This window comes from Sarcophilus harrisii, chromosome 2 (assembly GCF_902635505.1).
Source record: "Sarcophilus harrisii chromosome 2, mSarHar1.11, whole genome shotgun sequence".
Classification (NCBI taxonomy): domain Eukaryota; kingdom Metazoa; phylum Chordata; class Mammalia; order Dasyuromorphia; family Dasyuridae; genus Sarcophilus; species Sarcophilus harrisii.
The window spans coordinates 89,219,652-89,236,979 of NC_045427.1; the positions used below are offsets into that span (position 1 = coordinate 89,219,652).

At 32.9% G+C, this 17,328-nt stretch overlaps 1 protein-coding gene across 4 annotated transcripts in view; it reads left to right on the forward strand.

The window, feature by feature from the left end:
* PPP1R21 (protein phosphatase 1 regulatory subunit 21) overlaps positions 1 to 17,328 on the forward strand; it is a 96,665-nt gene that overhangs the window by 39,366 nt on the left and 39,971 nt on the right. For all 4 annotated transcript variants that reach the window (XR_004231696.1, XM_031950453.1, XM_031950454.1 and 1 more), the window contains 9 exons: positions 553 to 717; positions 867 to 925; positions 1,382 to 1,476; positions 1,746 to 1,798; positions 2,316 to 2,465; positions 7,626 to 7,727; positions 7,819 to 7,907; positions 14,170 to 14,306; positions 15,119 to 15,211. Coding sequence is in view for 3 of the 4 variants with exons in the window: in XM_031950453.1 (XP_031806313.1) it covers positions 553 to 717; positions 867 to 925; positions 1,382 to 1,476; positions 1,746 to 1,798; positions 2,316 to 2,465; positions 7,626 to 7,727; positions 7,819 to 7,907; positions 14,170 to 14,306; positions 15,119 to 15,211 (943 nt within the window). In the remaining variant the exon portion in view is untranslated. The remainder of the gene's footprint in view (positions 1 to 552; positions 718 to 866; positions 926 to 1,381; positions 1,477 to 1,745; positions 1,799 to 2,315; positions 2,466 to 7,625; positions 7,728 to 7,818; positions 7,908 to 14,169; positions 14,307 to 15,118; positions 15,212 to 17,328) is intronic.

A 17,328-nucleotide genomic window follows, 5' to 3' on the forward strand; every position in this document is an offset into this window, starting at 1 on the left:
AGCATGCTTTGGTTCTACATAAATGATGAAGGGAAGATTTTTGTGTGAAAAATTAATTCTTTGGGTCAGCTAGGTGGCATAGTGGATAGAGCAGCAGCCCTGAAGTCAGGAGGATCTGAGTTCAAATCTGGCCTCAGACACTTAATACTTCCTAGCTGTGTGACCCTGGGCAAGTCACTTAACCCCAATTGCCTCAGCAAATAATAAAAAAAAGGCACAAGAATTAATTATTTGTTTTCGAAAATATTTATTTTATAAAATTAGATCTTTATTTTGCATAATTAAAAATTGTATTTGAACTTGGTTCTAGTACTTATAATTCAGTATTTTGTGGCTAATGTTTTGCTATCTATTTGAATTGACTTTTACCAGAAGAAAAAACACCACAGACACTTTATAGAATAATTTGAAAAAAGGTTTATTTGTGTTTGTATTAGAGTATAGTGTAGTAGAAAGTTAGCACTTAACCAGTGAGATTCCCTGGCATCCAGAATCTAATTGAGAGGAGACAAAGATATTCTTGATGATAGAATAATGGCTCTTTCTTCTCAGTTTTTTGAGGCTGATGAACAACATAAACACATGGAGGCAGAACTGAGAAGTAGACTGGAGACATTGGAGACAGAAGCAGCACAGCATCAAGCAGTTGTAGATGGTTTAACAAGAAAGTACATGGAAACCATAGAAAAACTGCAAAATGACAAGGCCAAATTAGAAGTAAGCTTTTCTCTTTGTTAAAAATGTCTCCTCCTGTGTGCTTTTGAAAAACAGGATGTTATTTAAAATGAGAGTCTTATCTGAAGTACCGCTCATGTGCTTTTATTTACAAAATGAGGATTTTTGGCTTTTCTTTTTTTAAAATTCAGGTAAAATCACAAACACTAGAAAAGGAGGCCAAGGATTGTCGACTTCGAACAGAAGAATGGTATGTTTAAGGGTGTTGAATGTCAGATTCAGAAGACTTGCTTTCTGTTGTCTTGGCTTTGCTATTAACTAGCTACATACGGACAGATCATTTACTGTCTCTGTGTTTCATTTGCATTAACTAACTTCTAATGTATCTCTTATAGCTATAATTTTGTAATCTTAAGCAATTTGTTCTCCACATCCTGGTATCTTGCTTGAGGTTATACTTTGTGTTTTGTCTTCATAGTTTCAAAATTTTATAGGTATAGCACCATCACCTGCACTGTCAGGATTATATTAGTTCCTATTTTAAGTGACTTGAATCAGAAGTGTCCTGCAGGTGATCTGTGAAGTTGACACAGAACTGAGTCTTGGCTATGGTAATCTGAAAATGAAGTAACTTGCAGTTGATGTATATAAATATTTGGCTTAGAATTTGATTTAAAATGTTAAGGATTTTTTTTCCTTTTTACAGTCAACTTCAGTTAAATAACCTTCATGAGGATTTGTCAAGTAGATTAGAGGAATCCTTGTCTATCATCAATGAAAAAGTCCCTTTTAATGACACAAGTAGGTATTATGTAATTTTTCTCATTCACTGTTGGGATATGTCAGACTGAATGGTTCTTATTTATGTGAATAGAAGACTTATGTGACCATTTTTGCTCTTTTTTTTGTGTCCAAAAGTGCAACTTTATATCCGATCACAAAGTAGATATTGGTGACTTTAAGTTCTCTTATATTGTAGAACAGTACTGATTTTAGGGTTAAAATGATTCTCTGTTGTTTTATGTAAATGTAAATCTCACATGCTCTGTGTAACTCTCTTTGTCTTCTAGGATTTAGTCAGTATAATGCTCTGAATGTTCCACTACACAATAGGAGACATCAGGTAATCTTCTAGTTACATTTTTTCTTTTTTAGTGATCATTCTTTTAAAAAGACCAAAGAATTGATTGATCTTATTGAAGGGTCATTCAACCAGAAGATTTAACTTGTTTTTGCTTATGAAATTTGTACACTGTTATTGTTGGCAACCATCAGGAAAAGGCCCATTTAAAATATTTTTTGTATCTGGTATATCCTGAAGTTCACTAATTCTTTAAGCATACCGTCTGGCGCTTCTAGTTGGCTAATCTAACATTTTAGACTTAGTAAGTCATCTGTGTTGCAAATTATTTTTATTAATTGAAAGAGATGTATTTGCCAGTTTTTCCCGTCTCTCATATTAGTTAGGCATGGATATTAAAGGTTGAGATGGGAGACTTTAGTTTAAATTAAGTAATTTTTTACTTAGAAATATTGAGATGGCTTTAAAAGGAGAAACAACTTCAGAAATATTATGAGATAGTAGTTTGCCAGTTGCATTCATTTGCCCCATTTTTAATTGTGTATTTACAATTTTAAAGCTGAAGATGCGGGATATTGCTGGGCAGGCCTTGGCTTTTATTCAGGATCTTGTGACAGCTCTTCTGAACTTTCATACCTACACAGAACAGAGAGTCCAAATTTTTCCCATTGATTCTGCCATTGATACTATATCGCCATTAAATCAGAAGGTAAATTTTCTCAATATTTTTTTTCACTTTGGTATGAACAAAAAATTTTATTCATCTGACACTTTTAATATTTAACACATTGAACTGAAACAAGTATATTCAGTTTATGAACATTTATTAAGTGTCTTTTATATATAGTCATGGTGCTAGGTGCTTGGAGGATGTGGGGTAGGTTTGACAAAGCTTACCTTCTAGTTGGATGACAAGCCATAAACATGTCTAGTTAAATAACAGTACAGAATTAAATGTGAGAGATATCACAAAGTAGTTCATGGTTTGTTATTTAAGAATGGTATGAAAAAATATGATGAGTCCAAAGGAAAAGAATGCTCATTGGATGGGAGTAGTTGACAAATTATGGTAGATGTCTCAGTTCAGCTTACTTTGAAAGAATTGTTAGGATTTTGGTAGGCAAAGAGAAAACAAGTAGGCAAAAAAATTGGGGATTAGTGTGCAAAGAGTGTGTTTGGGGAGGGTGGGAATTGGGAAGAGGTGAGGTAAAAGAGACAATGATTAGTCCAGCTTATTTGTAAGTAACTTATAGGAACCATGGCTGATATGTCCAGAAATACATATTAGGACCAGATTATAAAGAATCTTGACTCGTTTAGGTACCATTTTATTTTTGATAGGCCATTTTAAATTCTTGATATGTTTTAGGGTTCAACTAGAAACGCTCAAGGAAGCATTGAAAAAAAACAGGAGATCTGGGATCAATGTCCGTTTTTCTACAAACTAAGCTCATAAGTGGTATCTTTAAAGTGGGACTGAAAAATCAGAGAAGAGTTACAGTTAGGAATGTCACTAGTCCCAGGCACAGGCACAGTAACTCTTAGGCCATGATAGGAAAAAGTCTAGTTTTGTAAAAGTCATTTTCAGTGATATAGTGTACTACTAAATTAAGGTCTCACTGAGTCTTCTAAGTCTATCCTCATACTCTGTGTTAGGGTAGCTTAGTTCTTTGATAAGGGAGGGTTTGATAGTAGGTTTGATCCTACTTAAGCACATTTGGTTTTTTGTCTCTAATGTTACAATCAGGGAGGTCTAGACATCTGGGACCTGGAAAAATTTAGGTCAGCAGGTTCTAATTGTTCCTGCATCAACTCTAGTGGATTTCAGGGATTTGGGTTTGACATATTGTAAACAATGAGTTGTATAAAGGCTTAAGTGGCATGTTTTTCAAATTTGTGGGTAGCACAAAAAGGGGATGGGGAAAATTAACTCATTGGGACACAGGATTCCAAAAATTTCTGTTGGACTTGAATATTGGTCTGAATATAATGAGATTAAATTTAATAAGGATCCAGTCATTCTGGAAAATAACTTGGGACTATGCCTAAAGTGTTATCAAACTATGCACATTCTTTGACCCAGAAATGCTCCTACTGAGCTTATATCCCAAAGAGATCTTAAAGGAGGAAAAAGGACCCACATGTGCAAAAATGTTTGTGGCAGCCCTTTTTGTAGGGGCAAGGAAATGGAAACAGAGTGGATGGCTATCAGTTGGAGAATGGCTGAATAAGTTATGATATATGAATGCTATGGAGTATTACTGTTCTATAATAAATGATCAACAGGATGATTTCAGAGAGGCCTGGAGAGACTTGCATGAACTGATGCTAAGTGAAGTGAGCAGAACCAGGAGATGATTTTCCATGGCAACAAGTTTAAACTATGGTTAATTCTAATGGACCTGCATCTTCTCAATAATGAGATGATTGAGGCTAGTTCCAATGATCTTGTGATGAAGAGAGCCATCTATACCCAGAGAGAGGACTGTGGGAACTTAGTGTGGATCACAACATAGAATTTTCATTTCTTTTGTTGTTTGCTTGAATTTTATTTTCTTTCTCATTTTTTCCTTTTTGATCTCATTTTTCTTGTAAAACAAGATAATTGTATAAATATGTATGCATATATTGTATTTAGCATATATTTTTACCATATTTAACATATATTGGATTACTTGCTATCTAGGGGAGGGGATAAGGGGGGGGAATTGGAACAAAAAGTTTTGCAAGGGTCAGTGTTGGAAAATTATCCTTACATATGTTTTGAAAATAAAAAGCTTCAATTAAAAAAAAAGATTTTGAGCTTCAGATTTTTTTCCTTCCCTCTCAAGACAGCAATCTGATAAAGGTTATGATATCTGATATGATATGATAAAGGTTATACATGCAACTCACTGTTGCATGTATAATCATGTTAAACATTTTGACTTTAGTCATGTTGTGAAAGAAGAATCCGAATAAAGGGGGAAAAAAACATAAGAAAAAACAAAAATAAAGTGAAAATAGTATGCTTTGATCTGCATTTAGTTTCCATAGTTCTTTCTCTGGATGTGGGTAGATAACTTTTTCCATTATGGTTCCTTTGGAATTGTCTAGGATCACTGAGAAGAGCTAAATTTATCACAGGTGATCATTACACAGTGTTGCTTTTTACAGTGTTCTCCTTGTTCTGCTTATGAAGTTGATTTTTTTTTTTTAACCCAAGTTTAAGGTAGAATTAATGGTTTTTTAGCAATTGAAAATAATCTGGAGGTTTTAGTGGATTGTAATCTCATTATGAGACTAGTAGTGAGATAATGGTAGCCAAGAAAGTTAATATGACTTCCAGCAGTCTTGAGAAGTACCTTGTATCCAGGAATTAGGAGCTTTTAAAAGTCTCATCAAATTCAGAAATTGCTAAACTATATTTGAACTCCTGTCTTTATTTCTGGGTGACATATTTTAAGAAGAACATTAATAAGCTGCAATTCCTTCAAAGGAAGGTTAACTAGGATAATGAAAGGTCTCAAATTCATACTATTTGAGTGTTGGTTTAAGGAACTACTAGTGACCTGGAGAAAGAAGCCTTAGAGGAGAAGTGATAGCTATTTAAAAGTATTTGAAAGATTCATGTGGAAGAAGGGGTAGATTGGTACTGGCTGCCCCAGGGCAGAACTAGAAACAGTGGGTGGGAATTGTAAAGAGGAAATTTTGGATTGATGTAAAGAATAATTTCTTTAGAAATAATTAGAGTTCTTCAAAAATAGAATGAGCTACATCAGGAGGTAGTGCTTCTTCACTTAAGCTTTTTCATTGAAGAGTAGATGATTATTTGCTAGGAGAAAAATACTTTTTTCAGGTAATCCTGAGGTCTCTTCTGACTCTAAACTTTAGTGATTTTATAGTAACCTGAAGCCCAAGAATATGGGTCAGTTATGTGATTGAACATCTACTTTTAAAATGTTACTTAGCTTATTGCTACATTATATTTACTTTTGAACCAAACAATTGCTTGCTTGCATTCAACACATAAGAATTATGAAAAACTTTTGTTACAGTATCCTATACTATAGGCCACTTAGCTACCTCACAAGATTTTACCTTAGACAGTATGATCCAAGGTAAAAATCACAGAAATCTAGGATTGGGAAAGCCCAATATGTATGTAAATAAAATCTACATTTGACATACTAACAGAGGAGAAGCCATGCTTCATTTGTTTGAAGAGCTTCAAAAAGTCCACTAACTTCAAGACAAGCCCATTCTACTTTGAGAAAGTTCAGATTTTTAGGAACTTTTCCCTTGATATCAAGCCTGATTTGTCTTCTTGTAACTTCCTATTATTCCAGTTACCAATGCCACTTTTCAGTGACATCCACAATAATAATAGGATATAATTTATCTTAGCCTTGACTTGTAATTATCAAAGGGAAGTTAAATGGTCTCTCTCCTTATCTTGTTTAGTAATGTCTTTTTGCTTTTTTGTTTTGTTGTTTTCAGCCCAAAAGTCATTCTCTTCAGCAAGAAAATAAGCAAAATAAAAAATGGGAACTTCCTTTATTTCCATTATCTTAGCCCCATCTTCTCAGCACATCTCTTCTTTCATTCTGATAATTTTCCCAATGCAACTTTTAAAATAATTTTTCAATCCTTTTTGTTATCATTAGTTACCTTGTCAATCCAAACTCACTCTGGACTTTTACTACTCCTGACAACTTATTGGATTATGCAACTTTTTTTTTTGTTTGTTCTGCTGAGGCAATTGGAGTTAAGTCACTTGCCCAAAGTCACGCAGCTAGAAAGTGTATAGATGTATAGAAGTGTATAGAAAGTGTCTGATGTCAGATTTGAACTCAGATCCTCTTGACTTCAGAGCTGGTGCTCTTTCCAATGTGCCGCCTCGCTGCCCTGGATTATGCAACTTTTAAAAATTTATTTAACTGTCCTTTTAAAATATTAAAAAAATAAAACTAAATTGGTTGATGAAATTTCCAGAGCATTAACAACTTTAGTCTCTTCACTCTTGAAATCATAGATAAGGTCTAAATTAAAAACAAAATACGAGAAAAATGCCTGACATCATTAAAGAAACATTAAGGTAGCATGTAAAGAGGCCTCATCCTCTGCACTATTTTCTCCTCTGTAAATTGAGAAAATAATATCTACTCGGGGATGTTTGGAGAAAACATTCATAAGCTTTGCAAAGTACTGTATGAGTTTGCATTATTATTGTTAAGACACTTTCTCTTTGAATGTTAAAATGGGGATGTTGTTGACAATGTCAATTCCAGAATATAGTTGACATAGCACATAGCATGTAATAAAGACTGATGAGATTAGTCACTTGTTATTATTTTTATTAAAAGGGAGATACGCCGGTACTTTGACTCACTGTTACAATAATTAATTGTTTACCCACCCAAATCTTTTTTCCATGTTTATGTGGCACCTGTAAGGAAAGAGTAGAGTTCTGTTTGAGAGTCCAACTTGCAGTGAATTTTCATTGTACTAGCATCTCAGAATTAAAAGGGATGTTAGAGGTCAGCCAATCTCTCGACTCATTTCCTTGAAGCAGAACATTTTTCAGTAAAATCTTGACCTTTTCGGTAAAAGACATATCTAGCTGCTTCGCTTGGTGTTTTTCCTGCTGTTGCCCATTCTTGCCTTGAAAAGAGAGTAAAGATTTTAGAACTAGCCAGAGCAGGAGATACAGAGGGGGGAAGGGAGGAATCCCTTCTCATTTAAAGCCTGAATTTTCTTTCAAGGTAATTTATCCTCATTAAAACTATCTTAAGTATTTGTTATATAGTCCAGTAAGTTTACTCATGACCTTGTTGACAATTTTTGTTTTCAATAATTTAGCTCATAGGCCTTTTATTTTTCTCTGCAGTTTTCACAATACCTTCATGAAAATGCATCCTATGTTCGCCCTCTTGAGGAAGGAATGCTTCACTTATTTGAGAGTATTACTGAAGATACTGTGACAGTCTTGGTATTTCCTTCCACTTATTATTTCTGGGAAATGGGAGTTCTTTTTTTGTGCAAATAATTCTATTAACCCTGTGATAATTTTTCTTTTCTAGGAAACAACTGTGCAATTGAAAACTTTTTCAGAACATTTAACCTGCTATGTATCTTTTCTTAGGAAGATTCTTCCTTATCAGTTAAAAAGGTACTTTTCCCTTGAGGTCAGTTAACTTCATGAATTGCCTCCTTGTAGCCTGAACTTCTCAGAATATCATTGAAATACAAATGTTCATCTTGTGTCATATCCGAACTTGTTTGATCTACTCCAGGTTTGAATTTTTATTGAGGAAAAAGAAGGAAGCATGGCTTGAGTAACAGTGATACCTCCCATCTATAGAGTGCTTTATATTCCATAGAATTCTTTCTTCACAACAATCTTTTGAGATATTTAGCTCAAACATCCCCATTTTACCAGGAGGAAACTAAGACTAGAGAGTGACTGAGGACAAGGATATGAAGTCATTTCATTCTCCAGATAATTTTAAATTCTGAGTAAACTTGATGCAAAGTCTTGAATTATAATTTCTCCAGTTGTTCTTTTCAGTGAATTGTGATGCATGAAAAAAAAAAAATTGAAAATACATGATAATTATCTAATTATCTAACAATGCTAAACAATGCATTTATGAAAAATGGATGATTTCTCTTTGTTGATTTTTAGTATTTTGAGATATGATATACTGACATATTAATATTAAGCCAAGGCCCTCATGTGAAATTTACATGAAAATATTTTTTGTAAATCCCTATTTTAAAATTTGAATTTATAAATAGACATTTTGGGTATAAATTTTGTAAGCTAGTAATGATAGTGAAATAGTAATTCTTTGAGTTTACATGTAGGTACTAGTCAGAATTTGCACAATTTAAAAAAAAATTTTATATGATATCCTAATATTTAAAATGGTACCACTTTTAGAGTATTTTTAATAGTGAAGAGTAAGTTACAAACTATGTTAATCTATTTAGATTGTTATAAAAAGTCTTTAATAGTAAGTTTTAAAATTTCTGGGGGAGGAAAGAAAAATAATGTGAAAAACAAGATACTTGCTTGCCCTGCCTGCTGACTAAAACTTTTAAAAAAGATAAAATTCTGAGTTGGCACACTTTTCCTTTTTTTTTTTTTGCAAATCATAGTTCTTCCTAAATAGTGTCTTTGGGCTTAATCTTTCAGGGGAAGAGGAGGGAAGGGAAAAACTAAAATAAAATTGAAACTTTGTGCTATAATAATATTATTAAGGTATTAGTTTCATAAGATATATTGAATTTTTTTCCTTGTGAAAACAATAAGCTTTCTCAGCTTCCTTGTTCCTATTAGTGCCAACACTGTTAATGATTATGTCAAAAATTATTGTGAATTCTGATTTGCCTAGCTCTTCTCCTCACCTTAAGATTTATAAGTCTTGTCATTGTAACCACCAGGAAATAACAAGGCTGGAGCATAATAGAAAGAGGAACAATGGTTCATATGTTACAAAATAAAATTTTAAAAATATTTAATGTGGCTCTCCTTATCTATAGTAAGAAAATGCAGCTAATTTTAGTTGGAAGATCTTCAGTTTTGTATTATTCGTGATAGAAATAGTAAATTTAAAGTGTAAGTATTCTCTAATCATACCTATTTTTTGTTTTTAAATTAAATAAAAAATGGGTAAGGGCTAGGTTATTCTTAAATTTTTTTGTTAAAATAATTTCTTGTAAATAACCTATGGATCTTTAAGTCATGCTTATAAGAAGATATTTTGGAATCAAGAAATTGTGACCTCTACTACTTCTTCCCCCTCTCTCAATTAAATTTCATTGAGGTATGATTTTCTAACAACTTGCACAATTTTTTTTAAAGAAATAAACAATTTCAAACTCTAGCATTTAGCTAGTATTCAAATTGTATTTTGACAAATACATTTTGTTATTCAGTGGTAAAATCTCATTGCACAGAGTTGGGTTCAGTATCCCTTATATATGCTGAACTTGTTTTTCAAAGGGCTTTCTCTCCATTTTTGATTAATCTTTGAGAGATGCTGAGGGCAAATAGAAACCTAACAGTGTAGTAGTAGTAGCAATGGAGAGGGCAATTTTTTCTTCCTTTTGTGCTTAAGGCTTTTGATGTCAAAGGAGAACATCTGTGAGATTTAACATTACACAAGGTTACATCTTCCCATTTCCTTAAGAGGCAAGAAAATTAGAAGAACTTTTGAAAGAAAAACATGAGTTATATGAATGTCAAGATAAGAGGGGAAGTTGTCCTAACAGTACTAAGTACTAAGTACTAAGTACTGGTCTGTCTGTCTTTCTTGTCACTAGAGTGAGGCTTTGTACATTACTATTGCCTTTTCTGAGTACAAGAAAAGGAGATCATGAAACTTAGTAATTAGGCCCTTTAAAACATATACAAATCTGGCAAAAATTTTGTTAACTTTACTGTACAGAACTGTGGTCCCTCTCTCTGCTTCTGCCCTGTAGCTTAGCACCCTGGGGCTTGCCCTTACCTCCTCAAAAAGATCCCAATAAAAACTAAAAACAAAGAAAAATCTTTTAAGTGAAAGCAGAAAGAGGGATGCAAGGAGAACCCCCACTGCTGTTAGACCAGAGCGTGGATTGAGGCCCCTCCTTAGCTAGCTCACTTCCTTGTCCAGTCCTGTGTATCTGTCTTCTATCCTTCTGCACTTGGACACTCCATGCCTGTTGCTGGTCCCCACTTGCTACCTGTCCTTCCAGCATCTGTGGCCCCCATCTGTCTGTTTCCCCCTTCCCATATAGTTTTCCTTTTGATTCTGGCCAGGCTCTTCAGTGAATGACTCCAGTCCTCTTGCTCTCATTGCTCTTCCCAGCCCCAATGTGCACCAGGCCCTCTACAAGTATACTGTTCTTTCCTTCTTTTTTTCCCTCCCTCATGTCCTCGCACAGATTTTTTTATTATTTAAAAATCACTTTATGTAGAGGTCTGTGGAATGGAGCAGTTATGCACAGCAAGAGCTGTCTATACCTGTTAAAAGGGGAAATCTAGTTAAAATGTTATAGAAGTTGAATCAAATTAATTGGGACTTTATGCAGTTTGAATAGCATACAGCCCACACTTGAGATACTTCTAGCAGCAGAATAATCTACTGCCTAGTCCTTAGGAAAAATGCTTAGTGATGTATATTAGACAATACACCCATTCTCAAGCATACTTTTTTGAATAGTTATCTTTCCTTGAATACATGTCTTTTAAACCTTCCATTCTTATTGATCTGGACTAAAAGTAAAGGATGATCCCAAGCTTCTTGAGGAGATCTAACCTTAGCATCAGGAAATAGATAGGAACTCTGATACTTAAAATTCAAACTGTATTTACATTTTGTCTTAGGATCTCTGCATGGTATTCACTAAATTCACATTTTCTGATTGCAGGAATAATCTGCTTTATTGGAACTTAGATGTTTATGTTGACAACATATCATTTTGGACATAGATGATTCTAAACCCTGCTCATCATTGTTTCCCATTCTTACAATATTGAGCTCTCTTAAATATTCAAAGTTTATAAGCTACCTATTGCATTTGAACAAAGACAGTTTTGAGTATGCCTGCTGAAAGATAGTTTTCCTTTAAGAAAACATTCCTTCATATTCTGGTCCATCTGGACTGGGCCCTGTAGTTACTTACTTAGTGGTATTTAAAATAAAATCTAAAAGGAGCTGTTCCTTAAAATAAATTGTTAAAAATGAAAAACCCTCTTTGGGCAGTGGGGGCTAGAAGTAGAAAGAAGCCACCCATTGATTTATGTTGAGATTTAATTCTTCTGTAAGGAAGGCCAATAGTAGCACATTTCTTCATCTACCAAAGTTTTACATATGACAGCATTTAATAAGTTCTGTTCAGTAAAAATAAAGTATTTTGTAATATATACCTAGCTTAAAATAAGATCACTTGTTTTGGCAAAATGGTATGATTTATCAAAGCAAGTGATTTTCATGTCTAAAAGAATGAGCCCTATAAGGAATAACCTAGAAAAAGATATGCAATAATGAGTGTGCATAAAATGGTAGCCAGAATTTTAGAGACAGTCTCATAGATTTTTTAAAAATCCAAACATGAAATAAAAATATAAAAGAATGAACAATAGTCTGAGGTAAGCATTAAAAATTTAAATGACAGCTATATAGGAAAACTCCAGGCACTTTAAAAAATATTTAAAATTTATCCATTCTCAATATTTTATATCACTTTTATATAAAAAGAGTATTCTTGTATGTTTTTGTACATGAATGTGCATATATACGTACATATATATAAACATAATGTATACCATAGATTTACAAGAGATTCAAAAAACATAAAAATCCCCAGAGAACAGAAGTGTATCTCAGCTAATTTCAAAGCCCATCAAGTCACAAAAGGAAGTCATTGTCTTTGGATCAGCTCCTTATTTCACCAAGAGGAATGTTGACCTCTTCCTTATCTTGCTTGCTAGGAAACAGTTATTCTGAGAATTCAGAATGACCATCCCTCCTGAGCAACTTAGTGGGTATTTTGGCCCTTACACATTTCTTTCCAACTGCACATGTTAAATTTGAAATCATTGCATCTATCCAGAATCTTCCTTCACTATCGTGGCAATATATTGTGTAATATGCTGAGCCAAACCCTTTCTCCTGATGCATGACAGCAGTGGACAAATCATCGATAAAGCAGGCTGGTCCAAGGAACTTTAATGACTGTCAATAGGGTTCCAATGTTAGGCATTGATCAAAACCAAAAGGTACTCCCATTTACTTTTCTGTGATTATTTCCTGACCACCTGAATCATTCTAAGTAGTCTTAAGAACCTGTGGTAGTCAATATACTATAAGCTGTTTCTGGGCCTCTGTGAGTTATGGGTTTTAAAAAAAATTTTCTGTGTTTTGTGTTAATACTGGTCACACAAAGCTATTTCCTCCTAAAGCTTCAGTTTCTGTGAGGTTGGCCAACATTTCAGTAACCAAGTAGGGATCCTGAGAGGTCATTTCTTTTCCATTACTAGAATCTTTCTGGAAATTTCAGTGACAGGTCTTTGAAAGATTCTGTGATATTTGATTTATCATCACATGCAATACATAACAAGATGCAGGCTGAGCCTCCATCTTGCAAGCTTATTAGCTAGCAGGTGTGATGGCAGCCATAAAACAACTTGTTTTGGTCTGAATGTCCTAAGATTCAGTAGAAATACATGTTTGATACTTGCCTTTTCCAGAACATTTCAGGAAACTTGAACTTACATAGAAAACAATGGAATTTAGAACTTTTGAAATTTGACTTATATGTATAAAGTAACATAGTATTGTACTTTTGTTTCCATTTTGTTATGTATTTACTTTGCTTATACTTGGAAGAAATCTGCCTCAGAATCTCTTGAAAAGGACTTCAGACTGGAAAAGCCCTTTCCTGAGTTGTGTTTTTTTTTTTTTTTCCCCTAGAATGTCCTTCATAAACTCTTAGACTTATCTAATAGGACTAATCATTTTAAGTAAACCTTTACTATATTTGTTCAAGTGAGTTAAGTGGCCAAAAACAAAAAACAAAACAAATCTCAAAACCAAAAAAAAAAAAAAAAAAAAAAAAAACTTGTGTGTCCTAGGCATTGAGTATATATGAAATTTAAATGAAGTTATGCAATTAAGTCATGAGGGGGAAAAATAGAGAGAATCCCTAAGAAGTCTTTCCGATGATAATTTCCAGAGCTTTCTAGCTATGCTGAAAGGTTCCACTCTCCCTCCATTCCCCCAAGTAAATTTTTTTCAGATAACTTGTTCAGTTTTAAAACTGAATTGTAGCTTATATGTTAGGAATTAATTTTTAATATAAGAATTCAGATTTACTCTTTTCTACTGCTATTTTTTTTGAAAGATGTAGTGATAACTTATAGTGAAATGCTTATTTTTTTCATTGATATTGGTTTCTTAATGAGCTTCTTTGTACTAGTTTGTATATGTAACAATAGTATCTACTATTGTTTTGATGGATTCCCTTGTAGGAATTGTCTTTGAAATGATTTTTTTTAATCCCAGAGTATTACTGTGGGGGTTAGGGAGAGCCAGTACCTCTTCAAAAGAGAGTACCACATGTGTGTGTGTGTGTGTGTGTGTGTACGCACATATGCACACACACGCATAAACATATTTTTATTCTTGGTCTCAGTGATTCACTGGTAGCTACAGCAAAAGAGTAAGCAGTAATTTTGTGTTTCATTGGGAAAAAAGGAGACCTTTATAAGACTAAACTCTTATTTCTTTTAAATCTCAGAAGCCAAGGGTAATCATTTCAGGACATTTATTTTCCACTTAGCAATATATAACTATTTCAGAACCTAGGTAGTAATAAAAGCTTTCTATGGGTAGTTTAAAATCATTCAGGGTGCTCACTTTAAAAAATTTACCTATTCCTAGTTTGGAGGAAGAATGTGAATCTTCTGTTTGCACATCTGCATTAAGAGCCAGAAATCTAGAATTATACAGTGATGTGAAAAAGATGACTGCTGTGTTTGAGAAGCTCCAGACTTATATTGCTCTTCTTGCATTGCCAAGTAAGTTTGTTTTGACTCTCTTATTGGTTCAAATGGAACAACTTACTCTTCTTAGACCTTACAAAAAAGTTGAATGAAGACTTTTGATATCTTAAGTGGAGGAGAACAAGCTTTAGGAATTCAAATCAATTTTTTACTGAATAAGATTATCTTTAGTAGAATAATTATAATTTATTCCCTTCTGCGCCTTATATTTAAAAGCTTTTTTTTTTTCTTGATGATTGAAATGGATAGTTAGTTATGGTGTTTTCTCAAAAGCTTTAGAGCTTCCCTATGCTTGGATGTTTAATTTTCCTGTATATTGAGTAATATTGAATAAATTCTAAAATGTGTATAGTCATTGAATATAATCAGAAAAAAGAGGTATTAGAAGGTACTAATGATTATGAGGTAAATAAATCTTTTAAAACATTCACATTTGAAAAAGGATATGAAAGATTTGATTTCTTTTAATGATTTGCTTCCTTTCTTAACCATCACAGCATTCTCGGAGACTCAAGGATTTATTCATTTAGCCAAGCAGCAATCATTTATTAAGTGGATACTTTGTACTAAATCCAACTTGAAGCCTTTTTAAAATTCTTCCTGTACTCTTTAAAAAGACAAAATTTATTATGTATATTTTGATGATCAAGATTTATGCTTTAATGCTTGTGTATTGATTTCAGTAAACACCTGCTGTATACCACATACATTGCTTTGTGGTATTCCATCTTCCCTTTTCTAAAACTAATTGGTATAATAGATTGTATATAAATTTTCAGGGAGAATATATTGCAAAAATGTTTAGATTTGTGATTTTGATATTTCAGGTACAAAACCAGATGGACTACTTCGGGCAAACTATAATTCAGTTTTAACACATATTGCTATAGTTCTTCAAGAATTTCATGATGTCATGAAAGGTAAGGTTCAAAAATAAATGCAAAGAAACGTTGAAATTCTTGCTGTCAGGATGCTGTCAATGCTTATAAATCCCAGATTAAATCTATATTAGCATTTGGCTTATATTTAAATGTGCAGCTTATTGTCCTTCTGTTCTTAACATCTGTTTTGTTTTTAAAACTGAGATGCTGAAATACTGAATACATTTAGGAAAGGAGTATGAATTTTACTTATATGTATTCATATTTTTCATGTGGTCAGTTTTGCAATCTTGTATAAAATACAAAACCCTTTTTACTGAACCCCAGATTCCAAAGATCTGAGAAAACAAAGGTTTAAATTCTTCTGAATTTTTATCTTATCACATATTCTATTATGTAAGAATTTAATTTGAATTTGGGAAGTTCCTATTTGACATAAAAGGTATTTATTTATTTGTTATTTTCTTTGTCAAGTGGGTATTATACTATGGACTCCTAGAACTAGTCCAAAATGATTATTTTGGATTATTTAGTAGTCAGTTACTACTTTGTTGGGAATACAGAATGTGAATAGAATATTCACCCTTATCTTCCATCTCATATTGTAGAGTCAGGATTATAAGAAGGCCAGGTAATTGCTCTTTGTTTATGTTGCTCTCCTTGTAAGAATCTCATTGCAAGACATCCCAAGTTCTGGTAACTTCGCCTTGGCACTGGTATAGGGTCTTATAAATTCTGAAGAGGTATGTTGTTACAGTTTAAAAATTCTAAATATGCTATTCTGATATTAGAGTAATCCGAAGCACTAATGTAAGACGAGAGAGATAATCAAAGGAAAGCAGGAAGGAGAGGGAAAAAATTATGGGGAAGTCACCTAAATTCTTGCGTTATTTTTCCATGCCTTAAAGATAATGTAACTTGATCTCCAAAAAAAAAAAAAAAATCTTTTTTTTTTTTTTGATCTCTTAACCAACCTTAATATGAGGATTTGATGAGATCTCAGAGTATTCTTTATGAGTTCCTCCAAAAGGAAAAAAAAAAAAAAAAGAAACTATGTAAATAGACCACTTAGTATTATCTCAAATCTTACCCCTTGTTTTACTCTGATCAAATGCCTGTGCTAAGATTTAGCAGGAAGAGTTTTTGGGTGAAAGCAAAATTTGCAACACTATGTATTCTAATTGTAACAAAAGTTAAAGACTATCTTTAGCATATGATATTGTGCATTTTAAATATTATGTTTAAACTTAGCTAATGTTGAGTTTTCTAGGAGATTGAAAATAAGTAAATGACTAGACATTAAAAAAAAGTTTACTTCTGAGTTGCCTTATTTTTTGGTATATTTATGTCAAGAAAAGACCCAAATAATCAAGACATCTGGATTTGATTGCCATAAATAATTGAAACTGTAGATATGATGGTAGTAATACTATGGTAGCATTATTGTTTGCAGTAAAAACTATGGCAGCCTTTTTGTATGTATTCTTATTTGCCAATTATGTTAGGGATTTCATGAGACTGCCAAAAACTAGATGTATTCTTACAGATTTGTAGGATTTCAATAAACACAAAAGAATTTAAGTTTAGCTTAGCCACATAAGAAAATGCTTTTCTCAGTGAATGGAAAGTTGATTGTGTAAAAAATACTATTTCAGTTGAATTTTCATTTAATCAGAGGCATGCTAATGAAAACATATACAGAATTGTATTTTATTTTCAACATTTTAATTTTTTTGTTGTTTTATAATGGCCTCCTACATTCTTCCTAATTATAACAAAGTTAACATGACTTATTAAAATTTTTTATCTATATTCTTCCATTAATTGTCCACAATCTACTTTTTTTTTTTTTTTCGTGGGGGGGAAGGTCATGAGGCAAGGAGAGGGAGGTTGTTCCCTGGATACTGTTGTACTTTGTGGATATCAGTATAGAATTTTATTCAATAATCATATAATGATTATGCTAGCAGCTACTACATGTAATACCTTTTATTATATTATAAACATTTTGTTACATTTATGTACAAAGTATTTGTACATAAATTTCTTTTTTCCTTTTTGTTTTTTGATGAGGCAGTTGGGCAAGACAAAGTGACTTGCTAAGGTCACATGGCTAGTAATGTCAAGTGTCTGAGACCAAATTTGAGCTTAGGTCC